The following is a 17,031-nucleotide window of genomic DNA, read 5'->3' on the forward strand; positions in this document are numbered from 1 at the left end:
CAGTCCAGCGAAGGCCAGCTCAGTCCTTTTTGACATTTGAAGTTCATCACAATTCTTCGAACTTATAAGACTTTCATCAACCATCAAGTCCGTTTGAACGGGGCTTTAGTCTAGTTAGTAGGGACCTTAAGCAAACCACGACGACGACAGCAACGAGGACGTCACAAAACAAAAGATCTAATGAGCAGAACAATAGTTAAGCATGTGCATTTTAAAATTTGTAGATTTCTCAGCCGTCCTCTGCAAAACAACAACTTGAAATCACCAAAATTTATGTGGTCTAACAACGGAAACCCCGCGACGGAAAATTATTTCAGTTTCCATTTGGAACTCAACGCTGCTCACATACTTTCAGCTGAAGTTGAGGTGTGGCGCCGTGAGAGACAGTAAACACATCCAGCCATTCGCGAAATTCTAACTAAAAATAAAAATTCACTTTTTGATCGACGAACTCCACGGCGTTGCCGTCCTGACTGCTTATAAGGTCCCTAGTATCCATAACCAGAGAACAACAAGAAAGATAAAGTTGTAGACGATCTAAACAAAAAAGGCAATAAATAACTAACTTGACAAAATCAAGGGCAACCTTAAATTCAAAATTGTTCTCAGGGTCTTTATTACTCTTGCAGGAAGAAGAGGGGCCCTTTTGATCGAGGTCGCCTAAAGTCGTAACATATACACACCTCCCAGTTAGCTCAATGGATAGCCTCCCAGTTAGCTCATTGGATAGAGCGCTGGACTGTTGTGCGAGAGGTCGAGGGTTCGAGCCCCGGCCGGACCAACACTCAAGGTTTTAAAACAAGTGAGAAGAATATGCTACCTTTCTATATCAAGAAATGGTTAGATACTCTAGTCTTCTCGGATAGGGACGAATAAATGGAGGTCTCGTCTCCTGCAGGGTTAGGGGTAGGAGAGGTTAATTTTTTTTCCCACGCACGAGATTACTGTGTGATGGATGTCCTCCCCTGGGGTGGTTACTGGGTGGGAATTGGCTCTGAAAAGCCCCCATGGGGAGTGGTCAATTAACATATGTATGTATGCATGTACACCGCAGCATTGCTCTGCTGACACTGGGTACAAGGACATTTTGCCGCCAACGCGCGTGATGAAAGCCCACAGCAACGAGAGAGGCGCTGGGTTTCAGGTCGCCCAAATTCTAAGATATACCGTATACGGCAACATAGCACTGTTGAGACTGAGTACAAAGGGTTTTTGCCGCCAAAGCGCGTGATGAAAGCCCAATGCATCACCCAAGAGGACAAATATCCAAAGTGTTTGTATCGCAAACTTCATTCGGCAAAATATACGCTATAAACGAACGCCGCGCTATTTACTCTAGAATCTAATATAACTCAAGGTAAAGGTCGATATAACAGATACAAATGTTTAATTTAACGTTCGTCAAGATTTAAAAAGGATTCAAAATGAATCCGACAGAAACGAAGGCATCATTTATTCATCCATAGCTATTGCCTTATTTTCAACAACTTTTTTTGTTTCAATTCAATGCCCTGTACACAAAGCACAGCTTTGAAACTGTCCCGCTGATTGTGTGTAAAATTCAACATCATTAATTGCTAGCGTGTCGTTTTTTTCTGTCTGAGCTAAGCTTAAAAACAGGTCCACAATTTGTAAACAGGTAATTACTAAAACGTCTGGAGTTTCAAATACGTTTCCACTTGAAATATTAGAAAAAAAAAAAATAAAAGTTCCGGCGAACACAATAACACGAGCAAGTATGCATCAATACTGCCCGACTAAAGTTCCGACGACATTTCGAATCTATTCTTTAGACGAGACAATATGCCTGGCGTTCAGTCGAAATCAAGGTTTTGGAAGGACGTTGTCTTCTTTCGTCGTTTTACGAGGTAGGAAGCACTTATGCAACGTAACTGTGATACGATAAAGTTTTGCCATTCTGGCACGAAGAGGGTCGTACGGCGCTCTTGCCTTTGAGCTCTTTCAATGCTATTTAAGCAAAAACAAGGGCTATCATAGATCCTTAAAAGTTTGTCGAAAATCACTGATGCTTATACAAGTGGGAAGAAAAAGGAATTTAAATGTGGGAATAAATGATCAAGCCATGCGACTTCCCTAATTCAAATTAAGGCCAAACGTGGTAATTTTTCTAGCCGTTAGGATAAAAAGACATTCCACTCGAAGTCTTGTACTTTGCAGAGAGGTATTTGGTTCGATGCCGCCGTTATCAGATCTGTTAATTAGGTTTCGGCCCCTTCTTTGCTGATGAATGACCTCAGGTCTCAAAAACATTACACAAATCAACTTGATAGTTGTGAAAAAAAAAATGGATTTAGTCTGGTTCGAAACGGTAACTAAGTGTTCTTATCGTACCGCATAAACGTGCATCGGACTAAACCACATCAAAAGCATTGAAAAAATGATTCCTTCCCGGGGAACAGTAGTTCTCCTAAGTCTGTACTCAAAAAAGTATTTGCTCCATTATAACAGAGTTACATAATACGTATGATGCACGATCCTCGCAGTAGATAGCGCTATTTAAGCAATAGCGAAATTCAGACCTGAAAAAAATCAGGCCTGTACGGGACTCGAACCACTGACCTCTGCGATACTAGTGCAGCGCTCTAACCAATTGAGCTAACAAGCCAACTGAGAGCAGGCCGTTAAGTTGATTCGTAATGAACCCGTGAAAGTGATAAATGAGATAGAATAAATATATGAAAATCATATATTTTGAACTGCGGTATTTGATACGTATGATGCACGATCCTCGCAGTAGATAGCGCTATTTAAGCAATAGCGAAATTCAGACCTGAAAAAAATCAGGCCTGTACGGGACTCGAACCACTGACCTCTGCGATACTAGTGCAGCGCTCTAACCAATTGAGCTAACAAGCCAACTGAGAGCAGGCCGTTAAGTTGATTCGTAATGAACCCGTGAAAGTGATAAATGAGATAGAATAAATATATTTCGCTATTGCTTAAATAGCGCTATCTACTGCAAGGATCGTGCATCATACGTATCAAATACCGCAGTTCAAAATATATGATTTTCATATATTTATTCTATCTCAGAGTTACATAAATTGAAATGCATTGTTTTAAATTTGTTTTTGGAGAGGCTGTACGGTTCTCGAGGTATTAGACTATTAGAATTGACGGAAATGTTTGCAAGATTGGGAGAGAGTTGTTTATTAAACATCTGCATAGCGCGAGAGAGATAGCCCATGGAGGCTGTAAGGTACTAGGCTTGTCGGTAGAATGGCCAAAAATGTTTGCAGGATTGGGAAAGAGTAGTTTATAAAACATCTGAATAACGCAAGAGATCACGCCATAGGGACTGTAAGGAACTGAGGAGAAAGGACTTTGTATTTAAAAAATCGTGAAGTTCCTTGTCCAAAACTTTGCTTCACCTTGCAATGATCTAGACTTCTTTTGTTTCGTAGCACTCCCTCATTTAAGTCCACCCTACGTACGTTTTGCCTCGCAGTTGATTTGCCCCACACCTGCTGGAAGTTTGCAAAAATCTTAAGAGGTGCTTAATACAGGACACTTCAAGAGCCTGAGTTATTTATTTCATTTACAATCCGCAACAAGCAAAACCATGTAACGTTAAACATTCAGTGCCTCATGATCGATAGACGTAATCACAACCGAACATTTCTACTCACCTGACTTTGTTTCTCGGTTCCAAATTCAATTCAACTTTGTAACCAACTTACTGGTTTATTTTACACCAATTAGGATTTTGTGAAAGTGTTTTGGTTTAGCAAAGTTGTGATTAAAACAATAACACTCTATTTCATTTTATCATCGTTGATGTACAAACCATACAACCTACCACAGGTTTCACATCCATCGCGGGGAGGATCGTTACGTGAGTAAGAAAACTTTTTCTCTGGATTGGGAGCCAAGTTTGCTACCACCTTAAATACCTTGTTCACATGTTTGGAAGTCATTGTTTTGTTGAACACGGTTTAAAACTGTTTTCTCTAGAGAAGCTAGTGATAAAACCGGAATGGTTTTCGTCTTCAAGTTTAGCAAAATGAAATAGAAGTTGGTGATTACTTGATCGTTGTGTAAAATTCAATTTTCAATTTTCAGCCGCCCTTTTTCTTGTTAATGGGCATTAAACTAAAAGAAGCTATACAAATATTGTCTGCAAACTGAGCGTCAAGCTAAAATATAAAGTCATTCTTGTCAATTTATAATGTTGCTCAAGTTTAAGTAGTTGCTGTTTGCTGAGTAAGTATATACTTATCCTCTAAGAGGTTTTAACTTTACAACAGTTTTGAAATGCTGTTATGGCTGACTTGAGACATCTAATCCACACCCGAAAAACTACTGGAAGCGCTTTATATTTGTTGCTATTAAAAAAAATAAGACACAAACAAATGTCGGTAAAATGGAAAGGATGTTTTCCAAGGCGGATATAAGGAAGCAGTTAAACCGTTCGTGTCTGGTCAGACTTATATCCAAATTCCCTCGTGTAAGCGTGGGAAATTCAGAGCATACGAGGAAATTGACCATGCGACATCGTGCGGCTGATTTTACGACAGGATGACTAAACTTTCAGGAAAAAAAACCCTTGACCTGAACGAGTCAATAATGAACCCAGGCATCAATTTCCTGTTGTTGGCTTGGACAGATTATTGAAGATTTTGATTCCTTTTTTAATCACATATTGCAATTAGTTTATTTGGATAAATTTACTCACCTTATTAGTTATTTTTGGATAGATTCAATTAATTACTCAATCTTTATTTTCAATGTCTAATTATATCATTTATTTGGGACAGCTGAGGTTAATATTGTTGTGGGGCCGAGCCTTAATCAAAAACATGTTGTTTGCCTAGTTCCTGGTTTCTTTCAAGTAGTATCTACGTTGTGTGATATTGCTGAATTCACCTATTTCTTTCCGATTTTGATTGACTTATTTTGTTTTGCATCAAGACACAGAAGACTTAATACTTACTTAAGACTAAGGTCACAAAACGCCTCACACAATAGACGCTGAAGGCCATATAAGATTACTCCTCTGGCAAAGTAGGCGCTACGTTGTACATATAGAGATAAATGTTCACGTGATGGCGTTTTTTGGCTGGGAAATCAAAATTCACTTATTTAAAGTACTATATGAGCCGAAGTTCTGCTTAATCCAATGAAATTTGTACGCTATGACACAAAGGAAAACGCGTTGCGCAACAATTCGACCAATCAGCGCGCAGATACAGAGTCCAACCCAGTGCCACTCTTTCAACAATGTACCACGATTAAGGGTGTGGCACACAAGGCAAAAGGTCTTTGCGAAAGGCTGCGGTATATTGGTCATCCAAAACAAGTTGATTAGACGTATTTCCTCACAATGGCCACGAGCACGAAATTTGAACCAGCTTGAATCAGTCAAACTTTTTCCGAGACAAACTTCTTCTGTAGGGACAACGATTTTCACAAACTTCATCACTTAAACGGCGAAATTTCCCCACTCCATGTGGCAGCGATTCGTCATCCACTGAGTCTTGATATTTAGATGTAAAGACATGATCTTAAAAGCTCTTTTTATAGCTAACTCTTATTATTGTTTGCCTCTTGAAAATGAAACTGAGACGCGCATTTTAGCCTGGTATGCCGCTGTGGTTAAATGATATAAATGTCAAACGGATTTCGTTGACCTCGGAGAAAATAGCCGGAATGGTGTTTTTTAGTGAATTATGGAAGTCAGAATCAGCGATGCAGTCATAATATTCAGAAGTGCCTTTCTTCCAACTAATTTTACTGACGCTTTCTATTATCTCAATGTATCGCAGGCTAAATGAATATCCTGCTTCGCTGTTCGGCTAAATTAACACTTTTAGTTTAGTCAGCCTTTTCAAGTTTTCACGGTTCTCCACGTTTTCAATTATAATCGCTTTAGCCATCTAAAAGCCATCGCAGAAAAAGAGATATTGCATTAACAAGTACTAAATAATATGAGATGTCTAGACTGTACTTAACAAAATTCATATCAAGCTAAAAATGGTTCAGTGTACGTGAACTTCATTTGCATTTTTCAAAACGGTTCGTGATAGTTTCCTAAGCTTTTCTGATACCAATATAGCTCTAGAAGCATGTTCAGGTATGCGACCTTAATTCAGTGCTGTAAACCCTATAGAAATAAACAAATGGTAACTTATCTAGGGGATACTCTAAATCCACGAGGCGTAGATGGTTGATATCAGTTTACATTTCAAGTAAACAGCTATGCACATCTTGGTTGAAAAACTATTTCAAGTTACATAATCAATATGCAAACTTTGATGCAAGAGGGGAGTGGTGTGAGGAAGTGTTTGTTAGTTTCCAGGTTTCTCGAAACTGAAAGGACTAGAAAAATCACGAGCTTGGAAACAAGCAGCAATATGATACCTTGAACGTTTGAAAGGGAAGAACATGGCAGAAGCGTTTTAAGATTAGCGCAGTAGAAAATCTACCAAATGCTGCGAGCAAAAAGTAGTATGAAATGTGGTTTAAAAAGAACCAATAAAAGGAAATGAAGGTGATTTCTGAACAGAATTTTCGTCGCCAATTTTAACAAATTAATGTGCGTCAATTGATTGAAAGCTCACGGATGACCAGTAAAAAGCATTCCATTTTTCACTCCACTATATGTAAAGTTCCACTCAGTATGGTGATAAAAGTTAGTTTTCGCTTAAAACTTTTAGTCTCATTTAGCCGTTAATCAAGAAACTTGTAAACCCGAACTTGGTGTAAATACAATATTATAATGTCAATACGATTTTTTCCCACTGCACAATCAAGAGCAAACATGAGATAGAAGTCCTCTAAAATCGACCCCAGCCATTTCTCAAAAACTTACTCTGATGAAACGATAAAAGTATTGCCGAGTAAGCAACTAGAAGGGAAATTCTGAAACACAGATACCAAGTCGAGGCTGAAATAAGAGCAGTTTTATGCCCCATGCAGTATTGCTATAAATTACCACTATATATGTTACGCTCCACTGACTTGAAGTGATAAAAAAACAGAAGCTCGAGAATAACCCTCTCTTAGCAACAAAACCTTGTTTGACGACGATGGGCCACAATGCGAACAGATCTTCAACAGAGACAGTGTTAGGGCAACACGCTGCTTGCCAAGCGCTTCATTTATTTTAAAAGCATCTGTTTTCCAGATGCTATTTAAGCGAGCAAAGAGTGTACTTTCACAGGTAAAAACGATGACATTTTTTCTAGTTTTTCATCGCGATTTCCGGGAAAGCCGAATTTCTTTTTTTTTGACTCCAAAAGTGGCTAATAACTTTTCTATAGTTATTGGTTTAATTTCTAGAGTTATCTTGTTTTGTTGAAACGGTCGCCAGTTACTTGGCTAATACAACGATGCAAGGCAACAATTAATTAATGCTCGCCTATTTTTTTTTTTGTGTGTGTTTGTGTGTTCCTCTGTAGACGCCATTTCACGTGAGAATTCTCAACGTGCAGTCAGCGAAGTCGAAAATCAAATTTAAGACTGGCTTTGTTTACTTTACACAAACGAGGGAACGAAATAACTAGCGGTAATTTTTTTCTACTAAATCCCTCAATATTACCTTCGGCTATAATGTTTTCTGATTACAAAGCAAACAAAATTTGAAGAGAATTGCGCGAACATAAGAGAGGTTTGAAAGTGTAAGTGACACTAATTTCCTTGGCTTTTCGTGTCCTACTGTCCAATCAACAGAGCTTTCTTTAGCAGGATTTTTCACACAAAATGAAGCGAAAAAGCATATTGTGTTGACTGTAAATTGAATTTGGGTTTGTGCACGTGCGCGACCAAGGCCTAAAAGATTACATGTGAATTAACGAATAGCTTGTATGTAATCGATAAGTCATTCGTTCTTTAAAATTGTATAGATTTTCGTTTCAAGTGCATTTGTGTAAAACAGGTTTAGTTGTAATTAATTTTGAATAGCTGTAACCCTTAGGCTCTGGTTACTAATGCACTGCCTAGAAAGTCTATCTTCCCATATTAAACTCTTTGCGGCTAAGTTCATCCAGCAACACTGAGCTGGCCTGTTTCATTCGTTTAAAATATTAGTCAGCCATGGGTTTTTAAAATAATAAAAACGCATTGCTCATAAAATGAAAATATATATCAGTGCAATATATGCAATTCACATAAGACAATTCTCGTTCTTGAATAAACAAATTTGCACGCATTTGCCAACTTTTTATTGAAGACTGACCTTTGTCACTGAGTTAAAACCCCTTTAGGAAAAACTATGCAAAATTGCTCTGAAACAGTGACCTTCTTCAAATATACAAGAGCGAAGAAGTTCCGAAGAATTATGATTCTTAAACAAGTCTGTTCCTTTCAGTAAGCTTTCATTCGCGACCGGAAAAAAGCCAAGTGCTTTCCACATTATACTATACTTTCCAAAGCGATGTGCTGGCGAATTTAAAATGGGTACATTTCCAAGAGCCTTGTGTCAAGCCACCATCTTATTAACTTATGTGTTTCCTTTGAAATTAGCGGACTTGTCCTTTGAAGGCTTTACCCATATGACCCCTAATATGCACTCACGGTTTTTAGTAATGCTTAATTGAAACCTTGGCGAGGATCATTGTAAGATTTACAGGTTGCTTAGTCCTGTGTGCCGCGGCTGCTTCTGTCTGAAATTAGCATACAGGCGACAGAGCATTTAAACCAATAAAGCAGTTATTGTGCAAAGGCGAACACTGCGAAAAGTAAAATAATGTTTGTTCATGATGAAATTATCTTTTATACAGGTTAAACACGAAAAATAGTTGTTATAAATCACTTTAATTGGGCTTTTCTTTCGCATATGTATGGCATCTGTCCTTTTCCCAGGGCTTATAAAATCGTCTTTAATTCATATCCCCAGGAACAAGTTTGTGTTTCCTCGACCTTGTAACCGATACGACTTTATCATGATGTAAGGGCAAGGGCTCTCACTGATAACTCCTTCAATTTTTTCTTGTTACTCTATGACCAAACACCACCTACATTTCTCTCCTCATGCGTCGAAATCACAATATCTTAATTCTGACTTCCGCACAACAATAGCAATTTAGCTGATGGTTTGTTATTGTGGCGTACTTCAACCATCATAAATGAGAAAAGACTGCTTCTGCAGATGCGTTTCATTTTTTCTATACGATCACTTTCTTTTTTTACTTGTTTCATAGAAGTCAACCCAACGCCATTTGGTCCGTTTAAACAGGCCACAGGCCTGGCGTAGCGCTTCAAACAGAGAAACACATTTGTTATTCTATTTTCAACCTGGCATTTTCCGGTCCGAGCGGGAGATACAAGGTTGTTAACTTTGAAGAGTATTAAATTTACAGGTATTGTGAACTATGGGCGGGAGAGGGTATTATTGCACGGGGGTAGTCAAAAGAAAGAAACAAAATAACTCACAAGTTTGGGTCATACTTGTTAAAATGTAATTTAAACCTTGCATTCAATGTTTCTTCAACTTCTACGCGTAAACAAACTTACAGCGAAGAGCAAATTCACCTCTCATTTAGAGTCTGGTGTATTATTTAAGCAAAACATTCATGTTGGCAAAATTGAAATACCTTCGTTCCACACTTGACGCACTGTTAACAAAATACAATTTTATCGCGAGTAACGAGACAGTGAATTGGATACCTTACTAGTAATTTTTTCATTGGTTAAAATAAATCAATTGCGGTCAGTTTTAAAGAGAGAAAATTTTGTCTAACAAGCAAAATTGGAGCCATAATAATTCTTTCACCTTTCAAGTGGAAAATAGATAAAGAAAACTTGAGATGGTCGAAAAATACAACTCTGCCATTGTTCAAATTTTGTACATTATCCAATTTTCGGCCCGAGTTTGGAGCCGATGACTAGAGAATGATAATTTTTCTCTGTTGAGCCCAGCTTCCAAGGGATTTCAAGGAGATTTTAAGAAAAAAAAGGAAACTTTTCACCCTGTATTATGAGACCACAAATAAGTCATCAAGGAAAATTAAATAATATTGAAGAAAGTTTCTATAACTTTTGTCAATGTGCAGCCAAGCAACACCTGTGTCGACAACTTTTCTCTCATGGTGAAAATGGCCGTCAAATAGGACGGAAGTGAGGTCTTCAAACAGTGATACACAAACAGTGCGCCCGGCCATAATGAAATCAACATAATTTATATCCAATTGACAAGCTTAACTCTGTGTCAGATGCTTAAACTCTGAGGGTCGAGAAACGAATTAGCTGAGCGTATCACTGGCAATCAATTATTAATCGCTCATAGAACAATCGAGTAATTTATTTCAAAATCGCTCACAGCCCTGTGACGCTAGAACCGCGTAAATAATAGGCCTACAGCTGTGGCAATTTTGGCTTCCATTTTTTGTGTTCATTCGGTGTGTAATGGGTTTTAAGAGATCTTAACTTCTAGCTTGGAAACAGAAAACGACCATCACCGGTGTAAAAAGTTCCATAGAGTTTACGTTCGGTGCAGTGAGAATATCATACCAGGTACCTTTTTTTTTGCCTTTTGGTTGTTTTTTTTTATCTTCTTGCCTAGTTTTCTTTTAGTTTATTTGTTACGTTTTCAAGCATCAGTACAAGAATTTTGATTTTTATCTCGCTTTATCTCGTCGCAATGGTTTCTATTTCAGAGGTGTCAAGTTACTTTTATCTTTTGCTAACCTATTGCTGCTGTCTCGAGTTCTAAATTCTTAAAACGGTAGTGAAACTTGCCTTTTTATGACATTTGAAAAAAATTCTTAGCACGATTACTTTCAGAGTCCCAACCTTCTCAAATGTGTTTTTTTTTCATTTTTCGAAGGCGAAAAAAAACTCGTCATGGTTTCTTTTCCATTACAAAGCATCATTGTACTCAAAGTCGTACCCAGAATGTTGCATTTATCATTAGAACGGCCTATTTTCGATACCTTGTTTGCGATAGCCATATCAAACAGCACAGACTCTACTATTTCTGTCCTATGTTTACTCAGCTAAATCGGCTTATGTGTTCGTCAACTTTTGGAAGAGGAATCATTCGCTATAGTGGACTTCTCTCTGAAGATAAAAGAATTTCCTGCACTCGCCCACGACAAACCTTTTAACGACGCAAAATGTTTTCCCAAAGCAATTTTATTCCGTGTCGTTTACTCAAGCCATTTTGAAAGATTTTAATTTACCATTTCGATTTTCGCCGGCAACTAATTGCTCCATCTAGCCGCTTTCACCCTGAATTCATGACTAAACATTGTGGCATTAATTCTAAACGGTATTACAGCGAAAACGTGGTATCCGGTCAAAAAATTGGTGTAATTTTCTAGTCTAGCCTTACATTTTCGTTCAAAGAAAGTCCACGATGGGAACGGAGCCTTAAATTGACTTCAGAGTTTGTCAAGCGATGACAGGGATATGAGTTCTTCTATGCCTTTTCTTAAAAGATGAGATATGTCCTTTGAATACTCAGTAACGTGATACTTGTCTTACTTTCATTTTCCTCCGTATTGATCTTCGTTTGTGACTCCTTTTACAGGGAAGTAACTAGATAGAATGTCTTATCAGATTTCGCCTGTGTCTCATGGCCTACCTAACCTCGCGCAATATTTACCCCCTGGTTGCAAATTTCTGAGTTGCCACGATGCGCAAAACGTCCTACGAAGTTGCTCAACTTGGAGACTTCCAAATGGTACTCTGGTCGCTCCACTAGGCGGAGAGCTTTATCAAGTTGTAGAAGTTCCCGCAAATTGCGACGAGCGTTGCTCTTATCATGAGGTACAGTGTGAATTTTTCTTTATGGTCATTTTGTATCTTAGCTTCAAGGGTGCAGTTACGAATTGACACATTTCACGCGCCGAGCTCCACTTGAAAAAGCATCGAAGGCAAAACGGAAGACATTTCATGTTCAATACACGTAGTTTTACAATCTTTCTTCTGCTCATCTGGGGTTTAATTCGAAGCTAATCAAACAAAAAAAGTATAATTTTATTTCCCTCGATCAAAATTTGTCGTCTCAGTTGGAAAATATGGAAGCGAGTTAAAGTTAGATTTGGAGAAAATTGCTCTTTATGATCTCTTCCGTAACGGTAAAATTTCTAACAAGTAAAATGCAATATTTTATTATTTTCACAACCGCGAGGGCGTAGCCTCGCAGCAGGGTGTTAAGCACTTTTTTGTTTCGTGCGGTTTCCGAAAGAACAACTTCTCTTATCGATCTGAACTTGGTATTTAATAGTTCACCGTTAAAATTTTTAGAGCTGGTCAGATATCTTCTTTCCTTTTTGACAAAACATTCTTAAAATCCACGTGTAACACGAAACATAAATTTAACACTTGAAATAAAATTCCGTGCATCAAGATGCGAGCATATTCTCCCTAAAGCAAATGCAACGTATTTTCATCGCCGAGAGAAATACTTTATTATAACAAGCACGGAATAATGCTAATTTCTGCTTACAAAAATTACTTTTTAAAATACTTAAAGAAAGAAATCGACGCTGGGAAATAAAAGATTGAATTACTCTTTTCCAAAACAGACACCCTGTTGTTTTTGAACCAGCACCTGTTTCAGTCGATTTGTCTACAAAATGTTGCTCCCACAACGGACTTTGAACGGCAAATAATATTAGGGTTTTCTACAAATTTCCAGCTAACTTGGGAGACATAAAATAGCGTTGTGATATTATTAGGAATTAAGCGAACCGTCTTAGAAACTTAGCCCTCAGGTCAGAAATAATGAGAACTTAATTTCCACGACTAGTAATTAAAACTTAACTTTCGCCTAGCCAACATAAACAGTATTAAAATTCTGATGGGCAAAGACAATGACAATTTGTTCGTCTGAAAGGAAACACAACTTTAAGATTAGAATTTAAATATGAAGTCCCGACTGTTTATAAAATTGTAGTAACGCCTTAAAAAGAGCTTCTTACAGACTGATTCAAGAAATGCAAAAAAAATTAACTCCAAAAATAAACGCTAAAACTATTCTCTTAACGTAAAGAAAAATATGTGAAAAAAAGAAAAATGGAGAGAAATATTCGCTAATTTGAATCTTGAAGAATATCGACGGTTTCCGTTTACAAGTGGATCGATTGACAAAACCCGACGACACGTACATAACACATAAAAATAATTAAATTTGTTCAATATAATATCGACAAATAAGGAGATTTCTTGCAGCTGCATGGATTCGCACACTCGTTTTCTTTTCTTCTTTTTCTCGCTTTTTATTTATGTTATCCGCTCCACACGTAGAAAACAATACTTTCCGGCCTTGAATAGGAATCGGGTATGGTTCGATTTGGCTTTTCACAAAAGGCGCAATTTTCCGTGAAATTAAACTATCGCTTCAAAACAATTGCACATGGTATGAAAGTGTGAGAATGTCTTTGTGCAGTTTTCTCAAGGAAATTAACGCAATGTCCCTACGATTGTTAAGTGCATTTTGACCTACTACAAATAATTTTTAGATCATTCTAGATTGCGCAAGAGAAATTTTTATCATAGGCTGATTTTCCAAAAACAAGTGACTTAGAAACGAGGGAAAATTTTAATCAAGATATATTTCCATCTTAGGGGGGTATAAAGATGGTTTTCTTTCCAATAAAAGTATTAATGATAATGATACTGAATAATAATCAGGGTAATAGCAAAAATATTACACAAAATAACCGAAAAAATTTTCCGATTCTATCTCGTCACAGTTATTTTGATTAACGATACACAGAGAAAAGGCTTGGAACAGGAGTGTTATCGATATTAGGTTTGATCGCGAAATTTGGGACTTCACACTTATGCTGGGGATACACCATTTTGAAAAGACTGAGCGAACAGGAAGGAAAAATATTAAAACCAACACTGATCTCAAATGTCTTTCTTCTCCCCAAGCCTCGAGGGACATCGGCTTTGTTGTCTGAAAATTCACCTCTGCTTCGCAATGAGTGGTTCCGTTTTCGACACTTGTCTGAAAACGAAAGTTCTTCTTGTTATTCCGACGGACTCAAGAGGCTGCCCCTTTTTTACTCAGGTAAGATGCTTTGATTTTCTATCTTTCTATTCAGAAAGCGTTCGTGAAGAAAAAAAAATATGCGGCACATACAGCTAGAAAGTTTTAAAGTAGTGCTATTTTCGTCAAAAGACCAAACACGTTTTTGCATTATTTAGTTTCAACAATACGACAAGCTTAAAAGTGATGCCCATTCGCTCGACTTTCGTTTATATTTCTTTAGCACAATACTATAAAAGTTGAAATAACAAGTCTCTTTTAGAAAACAATTGCTACGATATCTCAGTGATTTTTTGACACACTATGATTTTCTAGTAATGTTCTTCTTTTGAAAACGGAAGGAATCGTCTTTTGGTGTAGCCATACAAAGGAATTTTACATCATACATACTGCAAACCAGTCTTTCTCTTTCTTTTTTTTCATTGATTACACTTATCTTCTGTCGAACTTGGCCATTTAAAATTGATATGTTGAAAAGTTGTGTTGGAGAGTGATTTTCTTTCAGAAGTGAAGTTTGAAGTTTGTGCGAAACAGAATAGTGATACTCTCCTTTTGGTCAATAAATATTGCGACCATTTATGAGTATTTGCAGACTTTCCCCTTTACGTCGCATTTTGATTTATCACGAGCGACATTTGTAAAGCTTAATTCAAAATTAAACCTCATGATGCCTTTACTGAGATAAAGCTTTCAGCTATTTTGCAACTGTAGGTTTGCTTTTTCGGGCAGGAAATGGCCACTTTGTGTGTCAAAAATCTTCTACAAAAGGTGTCAGAAAACTGGCAATAGCCGCTAATTTGTAATTAGGAATGAATTTTTTTAAGTAGTGAAGTAGCTTTTAAAAAATCTTATCCCTTACTCATTTGAAAAAACGCAAGGATAAGAATAATTGATAAGTTTCATGATTTCCAAATCATGGTAAATTTTCCTGTTTTTTTTTTTTACTTTCCTTTGCATACTTCGTATCAAAGTTTTATAAAAGACCGGTTGTTGACAGAGCATTAATTTCATAGTTTACACGTTTTCCCAAAAATCAATCCACTCAAAAGCAAATTCTCACTCTGCACGAAAATGAGAACCTCTTACAAATAAGTTGAGAAACTGCTATTTTTTATTTCACACACAAATGTAAAGTCGGCTTTCTTTTCTCAATTTAAAATCTGCACACGCCGGTCTTTGTTTTCAACTAAGGAACCAGGTGTCAAATAGAAAAGAAACGCAAACGACTTTTTACCTATGATGAGTGTGTTTTCCACAAAATTAATTTCACTGTAACTTTTAAAAAGACGTAGGGAAACTTAAAGTGCAAAAAAGTGCTAAAGAGGAGGTTCAAAGCTTCCTTTTACGGCTCCAAGTTATCTTATTAAATGAATATTTATCTCTCCTCGCTTGGGGAGCACAAATTTTTCTCAACACAATGCAATTAGTTGAATTTCAAAGCGGAAAGCAATGTCGTTAAAATTTGATTCTTACTGTAATTTGCAGCAGGAAATTAATATCAAACATCGCTTCCCACTGCAAATCACTGTCAATAATAAAATCATTAAATTTTCGTTAGCGTTGATACAATACATTTATTCATGTGCCAAGCGAAAGATAATATGCTCAAAATTTGTTTGTCAGAGTCCCGCTGCGAATTTTCATTGCGCGTTTTAATAGACAGAAGTTATCCCACTGACTCATTAAGATTTTCACTCTTCTTACCTTCCAGATGGCCGCCGCTGCAACTGTCAACTTTGCGCCACGACCATGTATCCCGATAGGCTTTACGAGCATCACCTGTCTCAGATGAAACCGCATGACGTGGTATGCGGACTCAGAGAGGAGAGATTTTCTCCTTTGCTGAGCAAGCAGAGTAACGAATCCCCTGACAATCCAGCAGCCTTTCCGTTTACTCTATCTCTCCCGCAGTCTTCCGCATCGCTGACGTCTTCACAAGAGGAACAAAAGAGACAGAAACAGAAGCGATTTCAGTGTATGCACTGCGAGAAATCCTTCGGCAAATCTTCGCATCTTCGCGATCACATCAGGACTCACACCGGGGATCGACCGTTTCGCTGTCAGTTTTGCAACAAAGCTTTCACCCAATACTCGAACTTGCGCACGCACACGCGAATTCACACAGGCGAAAAGCCATTCAAGTGTCATCACTGTAACAAAAGCTTCACACAAGCTGTCACGCTAAGAAGTCACACAAGGACTCACACGGGTGACAGGCCTTATCACTGTAAGAGGTGCAGCAAATCATTTGCTTGTTTTTCCGGTTTGAAAGGACATCACAGGGTTCATTCGGACACGGAGCAAGATGAACTGGAAATTTAAAAAGAGGCAGAGGACTGAAAAAAAAAAAAAATCAGAAATTCGTCAGCATAGCATGACTTTTTAATCACGCCCAATATACTATGTACAAAAACAGACTTTTAGCCGATAGTCGTGTTCAACCTCGCATCTATCCTGATCCTAACCCAAAGGAAAAACTGCTTAAAGAATGTTAAAATGATCAAACTCATAGATAACTTACCCGCTTAACAATCGATCTGGTAGATTCTTCTTCAAATGACAATCGAAAATAAAAATTTACCTCTAAGAAAGTCTTCAATCAACGCAACTTATATCACTACGCCAAAATTACAGTCTAAATGATGCTCATATTAATCTGTCGTCTGCTTATATAGTACAATACCCCCCAGTTAAACAAATGCCTTTTTTCGAAAAATGTTCAGTTAAATTTTCTTGGGTGCAATAACACCTGAATGACAACTATTAGATTCAGGATGCTCCTTCGCCTGTTCTAAAAAAATTCTTGCTCAGTGTTATACCGCTGCCTTTCAATTTTAAACAAGGTCTATCCCAATGGAGATTAATGGGAGTTTTGTGGGTCAATTTCTTCCTGTTTTTACATTTTCCACTGCCCGGTCTGCCGGCTCTGCCGGCACTGCACTCTTGAGCTGTAAGTAATGTGTTAAATGTGAGAGATGCAGTAGAACAGATGTTGGAAATAGTGTTGTAAATAAAAGAAACTTTCTTTCCGTATAAAATAACAAAGAGTTGTAAGAAGTCTTGTGTCT

At 37.6% G+C, this 17,031-nt stretch overlaps 1 protein-coding gene across 2 annotated transcripts; it reads left to right on the forward strand.

Annotated features, from left to right (window-relative positions):
* Window positions 1-1,725: 1,725 nt before the first annotated feature.
* Window positions 1,726-17,020, forward strand: LOC111321678 (uncharacterized). 2 transcript variants are annotated; one of them, XM_022924627.2, is made up of 4 exons: window positions 1,726-1,868; window positions 11,492-11,730; window positions 13,846-13,984; window positions 15,675-17,020. In XM_022924627.2, exons 2-4 carry the CDS (start codon window positions 11,509-11,511, stop codon window positions 16,283-16,285), a joined length of 972 nt encoding a protein of 323 aa, XP_022780362.1. In that variant the 5' UTR covers window positions 1,726-1,868; window positions 11,492-11,508; the 3' UTR covers window positions 16,286-17,020. The 2 variants fall into 2 exon arrangements, with proteins under 2 accessions (XP_022780362.1, XP_022780363.1); XM_022924628.2 differs by lacking the exon at window positions 1,726-1,868 and adding an exon at window positions 10,332-10,473.
* The last annotated feature ends 11 nt before the right edge of the window (window positions 17,021-17,031 follow it).

The sequence above is a fragment of the Stylophora pistillata genome, chromosome 4 (genome assembly GCF_964205215.1).
Source record: "Stylophora pistillata chromosome 4, jaStyPist1.2, whole genome shotgun sequence".
Lineage (NCBI taxonomy): Eukaryota > Metazoa > Cnidaria > Anthozoa > Scleractinia > Pocilloporidae > Stylophora > Stylophora pistillata.

Bases quoted from the DNA above. Each gene is read 5' to 3' on its own strand.
- LOC111321678 (XM_022924627.2), top strand. From the start codon at position 11,509: ATGTCTTATCAGATTTCGCCTGTGTCTCATGGCCTACCTAACCTCGCG. The intron at 11,731-13,845 runs GTACAGTGTGAA...CTTCTCCCCAAG, and splicing joins AGCGTTGCTCTTATCATGAG to CCTCGAGGGACATCGGCTTT. The intron at 13,985-15,674 runs GTAAGATGCTTT...CTTACCTTCCAG, and splicing joins GCTGCCCCTTTTTTACTCAG to ATGGCCGCCGCTGCAACTGT.